Below are 9,605 nucleotides of genomic sequence, written 5' to 3' on the forward strand. Positions count from 1 at the left end.
TCCAATAGCCATTAAATCCCAACAGTCAAAAGAATAAACACCGTAACTTTCTTGGTTTTACTTCAAGAACTTCCAACATCATACTCATAGCAACTCTCACCATTTTTAGCTTGTAGACAGTAGGAGTACTAATTGTTTCTTACAGGATTTTGAATCTATTTTTGTGCATGATTGACTCAAGTTGAATATTGTATTTATAGCCCTTTCCATCCTCATCAACTCCAACTAAATCCACGATTTTTATATATTTTTTTTTATGGTGTAGAGAGAGCTACTACACAAGTCATTAAAGGAGACGGAATTTATCTTTGATTTTCGATATCACACATGTTACTATAACCAATTAAATTATTTGGCATCCACAGCTCTAACGACACCATTAAGGAATGAAATACATTTATTTATTGTTGAGGGAGTAGAAACATGCAAGATTATAATCAAACCAAATTAATTAAGTCCTGCCACTCCCTCTAAAGCTGAATTTTAAAATTTCCACTTTTTTTTTTTTTTTTTTTTTTTTTTTGAGGAATTCCACATATATTATTTATAAGGAGTATAATGCTGATGGATTATTCTCTAGCTTTTATGCACCAAATAAAAAATTATTCTCTAGCTTTCAATTTGGCAACCAAAAATCTAAAGCAATTAGGAAAAATTAACAAAAATATTTATTTACTTGTTTACCCTTATTAATATCAATTGCCTCTTTTTTTTTAAAAAAAAAAATCTTAAGAATAGTGTGATTACATTTATACCCCTAAAAATATTTGTTTATATAATTTCTCTCATTTACCATACCAACAAATAAAGTTATGACATAATTCCTCAAAAAAAAAAGTTATGATATAAGGCTAAATCGAAAGAACTTTCCGAATATGGATAGCTATGGCGCGCGTATTAGCCACCCTAATATTGCAAAGAGAACCGCTAATAATGTCATTAGTGGGTTTAAGCTGAACCAATGTTATATAAAAATTAACATTCAAGTTTGATCCTACGTAAACAATACTATGGAAATTCATTTTTACACCGAAACAATAAAGGAATTTATTTTAGCCTTAGCAATATTGTGAGAAATCGTAGTTATCCGATACCAGCTCATACGTACTCCTTCTGTTATGCATTAGTTGTACTTACTTTGAAATCAACATACTGAAGAGAGAGAAAAAAAAAAAAAAAAAAAAAAAAACTCTCACACATCCATGATCCATCAAAGAGTACAACACTACAACTGTACAAGTAGCTCATTTTCCATATACTATTTAAAAATAAAATAAAATAAAATAATCTCGGTACAATAAGAAAATCAATAATTTTGCATGAAATACGAAATCCTGGACCAATTAAACTGATTGAAAACCCTGCGCAGGCCCAGTTTACAAATATGGTAAACATCACTCAAGGTCCTCGTGTATCACGTGGAACACCTATCTTGTACAAATGGGCATGTATGGCTTCGCTAGACCAACAAACCACCAACAGTCCAACATCACTTCTCTATATGTGAACTTCGGCTAGTCTGCTAGCTACCAATACTGTAACTGTAACTGTAACCGAGAGCAGTTAGCTAGCTCGTATCGCAATGGGCCTAGTTAGTTGGGCCTCATAGTTATTTGGGCCCCACAAAGGAAAGTATTGAGCCATGGTTCGATAGGAGGGTTCTGGACACATAGTGGGTGGAACTCGACAATTGAAGGAGTTTGCGAAGGGGTGCCCATGATTTGTAAGCCCTTCTTTGGAAACCAATTTTGGAATGCTAAGTACATTAGCAAAGTGTGGAAGATAGGGATGGAAATAGAGATTGAAATTGAGAGAGGAAATGTTGAAAGAATTGTTAGGGTACTAATTAATGGTAGGTCAGAAAGGGAAAGAGATGAGAAAAAGAGCAATGGATTTGAAAGATAAAGTTGAGTTGTGTTACAAAGATGGAGGTACTTCTTACATGTATGTCGATCGATTAGTAGAATTGATTGCCTCTTTTTAGATATTCCTATAAGATGTAATCATGTTGTCCACTATTCATTGCGTTTTTGGTTGAAGTCTACAAACTTTGTCCACAATTTTATTTACTATGGAGTAGTGTTTATTATTAGTTGTATAGTTATTGTTTGATTCTACTTCTCATTATATATTTCTAGAAATTAGAACATCAACTATTTATACAAAAACGTTACTTGCACCAAATTTAACGAGTAGATATTAGCAATCCATGTGGTATTTTATAAATTGTGAACAAATAAATAGAGCAATCTATTAGGGAATAAGAATTGTGAAAGTAACAAAAAGTCATGTACTAAACACCAAAGTACTATCCTTTTGTGCAGATGAACATTTATTAATTTAGTCAAAAAAATTTGACTACAAACTATAAGGCTAAAAAAAGAAGGGTCACATATTCGAACCATCTTTACTGATAAAATTGGGACTATTTTATCACTGAAAATAGAATAGGAGTGATTCTGATCATGCGTAAATGGACGATCGTACAAAATCTCTAAATGAAAAGACCCTAAAATTTAATAGAACGATGTACAAAGGTTTTTTTTTTTTTTTTTTTTTTTTTTTTTTTTTTTTTTTTTTTGGCATATATGCAGAGAATTGTTATTGATCTTTGATAGAGTATAAAACATATTCCTAGGCCTCAACCATTAGTTTCAGCTTTTGGTTGACTTGGTTCACTAACATGGTATCAAAGCCAACGTGACAAAGAGGTCACGGGTTCAAATCTCATCCACCCCTCCCTCAAAATGGAATCAATTCGCGCCAGGTATGGGAGGGCCTATGCTGCATCCACATTTCAAGCCCAAAGGGCCTTTCGTGTGAGAGAGAGTGATAGAGTATAAAACATATTCCTAGGACTCAATCATCAGCTTAAACTTTTGGTTGAATTGGTCCTTTAACAATCTTTTATCATGAAACCAATAATATTGTAAAGTATTTTTGTTAATAAATAGCATATGTATATGAGAGTAGGAATAGCTCAAGTGGTTAGAGTTCCTCTCCCAGTTTTAGATGATCTAAAAAAAAAAAAAAAAAAAAAAAAAGATCCCCCCTCCCCCCCTCTTCTGTATGCCTAAAGTCAGTATTTTGATGTTGGGTTTTATCCCGTTTGTTCCATAATAATTGAGATACTTTAACTAGTTTTTCATAACATTAATTGAAACATTAATAAGTTAGCTTAAGCAAGGGTTTAGCAGTAATTCAGAGAACCATGCATTATCATAAGATAATTTGATAGATACTAATGTAATATGTAACAAACAAGACACAACACATTTATTCCATACATTGATACATACATATAAATCTTGATCATTTTAAGATTCAAGATCTTAATAGTATTACAAATCCTTTTCTCCAACAACATCCATCTACGGATTAAAACATTATGAAAAAGTGTCATCATAAGTTGGTCATTTATTTAAGGGTTTTTCTCATTGGTAGCCATATACATTTGCACATTCTCATTGGTAGCAATTTTTTTCCGGAAATCTCATAAATAGCATAAAAAATTATAATATTTCTCTAATATAACATTATTTTAGTATTTTGGGAAATTATCAATAGTACACCCGTAGTTTTGACTTTTATCAATGATACACTCGTGTTTTTAATAATTATCAGAGATGCACCTGTGGTTTCGACTTTGTCTCACTCATACACCTCTTCCGTTAATTCCGTTAAAAAAGTGTTAAAATTTTTTTTTAAGGGAAAAGCTTTTATAATAATTTAAGATTAATAAAAAATTATTATAAAAACTTAAAAAAAAAAAAAAAAAAAAACCCAGCCACCCTCTCCCCACCCTACTGCCACCTGTCCCCCACCCCTGCTCCCCGTCGCCACCAGTCCCTCCTCCCCCACCCAGCCGGCGGCCAGCGCCCAGAGCCGACGACCCCACCCACACCCCCCTTTCCCCCACCAAGGCAACCCACCACCCTCTTTTTCCCCCTTTTTGTTTCCCGAACCCCATCCCAAAACCACCCCTAAACGCCGTCCTCCCCTCGAAACCGCCCCCCTCCTCTTCACCTCCCCCCGGAAACCGCCCCTCCCCCGGAAACCCCCCCTTAATCGACCCCTTAAGGACTCTAACGCCCTAACCCTCCCTTAATTCGCCGGCGGTTTTAGGGTTTCAATAAGGTGGTGGTTTAGGGTTAGGACCCATAGGGGGTCAATTAAGGGAGGGGGAAAGGTGAGGGGAGGTTTCCGGGGGAGGGGGAGAGGAAAGGGGCGTTTTCGACGGGAGAACGGTGGTTAGGGGTGGTTTTGGGATTGGGGTCGGGAAACGAAAAGGGGGAAATGGAGGGTGGTAGGCTGCCTTAATGGGGGAAAGGGGGGCGTAGGTGGGGTGGCCGGCGCCGGGCGACCCTCTAGGCGTCGGCCGCTGGCTGGGGGGGAGGGGGACCGATGGTGACGGGGAGGAGGGGGTGGCAATGGGGTGGGGAGGAAGGCTGGGTTATTTTTTTTTTTAAAGATTTTAGAATAATTTAGATTTTAAAAAAAAAAATTAAAATTTTTAACGGTTTTTTAAATTAGTGAGCAAAGTCCAAACGACAGGTGTACCGTTGATAAATAATAAAAACACAGGTGTATCATTGATAAAAGTCAATACCACGGGTGTACCGTTGATAATATCCCTAGTATTTTTAACATAATAAATCTTTAATGGCTTACCCATGGTTAATTACAAACCCTCCCTACACAGCACCAAACCCTCACGATCAACTCTATCTTCACTAGTTCACCACCCTCCTCCCTAGATAAACCCCACATTTACAACAATCAGCCACCCGTCCCCCTCCCCGGCCCCTAAACACCCAGTAACCAGCCTGTCGCCCCTCCCCCACCCCAAAAACATCTTGGTCGCCGCTCTTTTTCACCCCCCGAACCACCCAGCCAAGCACTTCTGTTAAGATAAGATAGTATATCTTAGGGAATATATTTGTGATTATATTTTGTTATCTTTAGGTAGGATAAGATTTCCTAATTATTTCCTAAGGTAGATTATTTAGATTCCTACGTTGATTAGGTTTCTAAGATATGTGTATAAATATTTTACTGATGATGAATGAAGGAGGCAACACTTTGTGATTATCTTGACATGGTATCATGAGCCAGGAATCAAATTTTTCTTTGCCATGAAAATTAACCTGCTATAAACATAACAAGCACAAATCAAGAAACACGAAGATCATAAATTGGTTGGAGATGGGTGACAAAACACCTGTAGACTTGACGTATTATCTCGGTTCCAGTGATGCTCCAGGAAACATAATCACGCCTATACAATTACGTGGTGAGAATTATGATGAATGGGCTCAAGCTATTCGACGCTCATTAATGGCCAAACGAAAATTTGGCTTCGTAGATGGATCGATTAAGATGCCGACGGATGAAAAGAAGTTAGAAGATTGGATTGCTGTCCAATCCATGTTGGTCTCGTGGATATCTAATACACTTGATCAGAAATTACGATCGACGATTGGAGATTATGATGATGCGAGTATTTTGTGGACAAATCTCAAGAATCGGTTTTGTGTTGTGAGTGGTACGCGTGTGTGCCAATTAAAGACGGCGTTGGGTGCGTGTCATCAAGTGTCTACGGAGTCCATAGCTGATTACTTTGGTCGGCTATCGAAGATTTGGAAGGAACTTCTCAATTATACGAGAGTTCCTAAGTGTAAGTGTGGGAAGTGTGAATGCAACATCGTTACACAGGTGGAGCACATTAGGGAAGAAGACTACTTACACTATTTTTTAATTGGCTTAGATGCTCACTATGCTGCAATAAGGACTCAATTACTTGCTCAAATTCCTCTGCCTAGTGTGGAGGTTGCTTACCAAAATATAGTCATGGCAGAAAGTTTGCGTGAAGGTGGTATGAAGGTGGAGAATGCGGTGGCTTTTAAGGTGGATTCACGGGCAAAACAGAAATATGAAGACAATAGTGACAAGTTTTTCAATCATTGTAATCGAGTGGGGCATGACGAAAGTGGGTGTTTTCAGATCATTGGTTACCCCGAGTGGTGGGGGGAACGTGGTCGTGGTGGACGAGGACGAGGTCGCGGAGGAGGACGTGGAGCTGGCCGTGGAGGAGCTCGTAATTCTGGCAGTACCTCGGCAAGCTCCTCATCTCAACAACAAGCTGTGAGAGCTAATAAGGTAGCTAGTGCAGCACAGTCACAATCAAAGGCCACCACTTCCAATGAAGATGCGGCAGCAAGCTTAGCAGGCGTGAGTGCTTCTCAAGTTCAACAGATTTTGGAGATTTTGAATCCCAAAAATAGACAGTTGCATGGTAAGACAAATACAATTCCTTGGATTGTAGATACGGGAGCGTCAAACCATGTTACATGTGAATTTAAATTGCTCAAACATGTGAAGAGAATACAAAATTGTCCCGTAGGTTTGCCAGACGGAAAGTCGGCTAATGCGGATCAATTAGGCACAGTGATATTGCCAGGAGGGTTACAACTTGATAATGTGCTTTATGTACCTCAGTTGACTTGCAATTTGATTTCTGTCACTCAGTTAAGTGATGAATCTAATTGTATTTTGCAATTTACTAACAAAATATGTGTTATACAGGATCCGCAGACGAGGAAGGTGATTGGTGTGGGTGAACGCGAGGATGGATTGTATTTTTTCCGAGGAGTCCCTCAAGTGAAGATTCTAGCAGTAGATGGTGATTCGTTCAACTTGTGGCATCAACGGTTGGGGCATCCCTCAGACTCAGTTTTGAGATTAATTCCAGTTGTGAGTAGTAATTCTAGAAGAAATATTAAAGTTTGTGATGTTTGTCCTCGTGCAAAACAATCTAGGTCTAGTTTTCCTATTAGTGAGAATAAAGCAAGTCGTATATTTGAACTTGTGCATATAGATTTGTGGGGTCCATATCGAATACCTTCTTCATGTGGTGCTCGTTATTTTTTAACAATAGTTGATGATTTTTCTAGAGGTGTTTGGGTTTATTTATTGCAAAATAAAACCGATGTTGAATTGATGTTTTTAAATTTTGTGGCTATGGTGAAACGACAATTTAATCATGATATTAAAATTGTTAGAAGTGATAATGGTACGGAATTTAATTCCTTGAAAGATTATTTTAATACTAATGGCATAATTTTTGAAACATCGTGTGTGGGAACACCTCAACAAAATGGAAGGGTAGAAAGAAAACATCAACATATTTTAAATGTTGCACGGGCTTTGAGGTTTCAAGGGAATTTGCCGTTAAAATTTTGGGGAGAGTGTGTTTTAGCGGCATGTCATTTAATAAATAGAACTCCAACTCCGTTACTTGAAAACAAAACACCTTTCGACATATTATTTAATAAACCTCCATCATATGAATATATTAAGGTGTTTGGTTGCCTGTGTTATGCTCACAATCAAAGAAGTAAGGGGGATAAATTTGCGAGTCGTAGTAGAAGGTGTGTCTTTTTGGGATATCCCTTTGGGAAAAAGGGTTGGAGAGTCTTTGATTTAGAAACCGAAGAAATAATTGTGTCACGTGATGTGCGTTTCTTTGAGAATATTTTTCCATTTAATGAGGATTTAGTGAGGGAAAATATGAAGAAGCAAGAGCGATCAGGTGGCAGTGTGTGTTATGGTGATGATGATGAGTGGCTAGCAGCATGTGCCGAGCCACAAATGCAGGAACAACAGCCACCCACAGCCCAGCCAGTGGGTGCAGGTGACGCCACAAACCCCCAGCAACCTTCTGCCCAGCCAGAGGGTTTACCAGCGGCCGCTGGGGGGAGCAGTGGGGGAGACGAGCAGCAGCACGATGCTGGCTGCAGTGTACGTGAAGAGCAGCAGCATGGTGTTGCTCGTGTGCGTGAAGAGCAGCGAGAGGAAGAGGGGAATGTCGAGGTCTTGGGGAAAGGTCATCGGACGAAGTTTTCAAACAGCAAATATCGAGATTTTGTTACTCACACAATACGAAAATACAATCCATCATCAAGTACACCGACACCTATATCATCTTCCTCAGGTACTCCTTTTCCTCTCACACATTTTGTTGATTGCTCGCGTTTTTCTGAGAAACATAAAAAGTATATTGCAGCTATAACAGCAGGGAATGAGCCTAGATCTTTCAAAGAGGCAATGAAACATGCAGGTTGGCGAGATGCAATGGTTGCAGAGATTAGAGCTTTAGAAGAGCAAGGGACTTGGGTTCTTCAGAAACTTCCACCAGGGAAGAAAGCCTTGGGAAGTAAGTGGGTGTATACGGAGAAACGTGATGAGCACGGGAACTTGTTGAGATTGAAAGCACGGCTAGTGATATTGGGAAATCAAGAAGTTGAAGGGCTTGATTACAATGAGACTTTTGCACCAGTTGCAAAGATGACTACTGTAAGAACTTTTCTAGCAGTAGCAGCAGTGAAAAATTGGGAAGTACATCAGATGGATGTACACAATGCCTTTTTACATGGAGACTTGGAGGAGGAAATTTACATGAAAATTCCTCCAGGTTTCAATAAAAATAATTCTGATTATGTGTGCAGGGTGAAAAAATCATTGTATGGTCTGAAACAGGCTCCCAGATGTTGGTTTGCAAAATTAACTGCAGCATTGAAGAAATATGGATTTAAGCAATCCTACTCAGATTATTCTTTGTTCACATTCACCAAAGAAAAATTGCAGTTGAATGTGTTGATATATGTTGATGACTTGATTGTTGCAGGGAACAATAAAGAAGCCTTATCAAAATTTAAGGCATACTTAGGAGATTGTTTTAAGATGAAGGACTTGGGAGCATTGAAATACTTCTTAGGACTTGAGGTTGCGAGAAGTAAACAGGGAATTTATATTTGTCAACGAAAATATTCATTAGATATTATTTCTGAAACTGGTTTGTTGGGAGCTAAGCCTGCAGATTTCCCGATGGAACAAAATCACAAACTAGCTCTTGCGGAAGGCAAAGTATTAGAGGATGTGGAGAAATATAGACGACTTGTTGGCCGTCTAATTTATTTATGTGTGACTAGGCCGGATATAGCATATTCTGTTCATATCTTATCTCAGTTTATGCAGAACCCAAAGGAAGCACATTGGGAGGCCGCACTTAGAGTGGTGCGTTATTTGAAGAAACGTCCAGGGCAAGGAATACTTCTTCGCTCGGATAGTGAATTGCAACTTGAGGGTTGGTGTGACTCTGATTGGGCTAGTTGCCCTTTGTCTAGGAGGTCTTTGACAGGTTGGTTTGTGTTGCTTGGTTTTTCCCCAATATCTTGGAGAACCAAGAAACAACCCACAGTTGCTACATCATCTGCAGATGCGGAATACAGGTCAATGGCGGCTGCAACATGTGAATTAAAGTGGTTGAAACAACTACTTAGAGCTTTGGGTGTACAACACCCGCAGGGTATGAAATTATTTTGTGATAGCCAGTCAGCCTTGTACATTGCTAAAAATCCGGTATTTCATGAAAGGACGAAACATATTGAAATTGATTTGCATTTTGTAAGAGATGCGGTTCAGGAAGGCCTAATTTCACCTTCGTATGTTCCTACGAAGGAGCAGCTTGCAGACATTTTTACCAAAGCCTTGGGGAAGGCTTAGTTCGAGACACTACTTTCCAAGTTGGGCATTCGAGACCTTCA

At 38.8% G+C, this 9,605-nt stretch overlaps 1 protein-coding gene across 1 annotated transcript; it reads left to right on the top strand.

Moving 5' to 3' along the window:
* Positions 1 to 5,205: 5,205 nt before the first annotated feature.
* LOC145572796 (uncharacterized) lies at positions 5,206 to 9,386 on the top strand. Its single transcript, XM_081631759.1, has 3 exons — positions 5,206 to 6,919; positions 7,559 to 9,310; positions 9,367 to 9,386. The coding sequence occupies exons 1-3, from the start codon at positions 5,206 to 5,208 to the stop codon at positions 9,384 to 9,386; spliced, it is 3,486 nt and encodes a 1,161-aa protein (XP_081487885.1).
* The last annotated feature ends 219 nt before the right edge of the window (positions 9,387 to 9,605 follow it).

The sequence above is a fragment of the Chenopodium album genome, chromosome 12 (assembly GCF_948465745.1).
Source record: "Chenopodium album chromosome 12, dcCheAlbu1.1, whole genome shotgun sequence".
Classification (NCBI taxonomy): Eukaryota; Viridiplantae; Streptophyta; class Magnoliopsida; order Caryophyllales; family Amaranthaceae; genus Chenopodium; species Chenopodium album.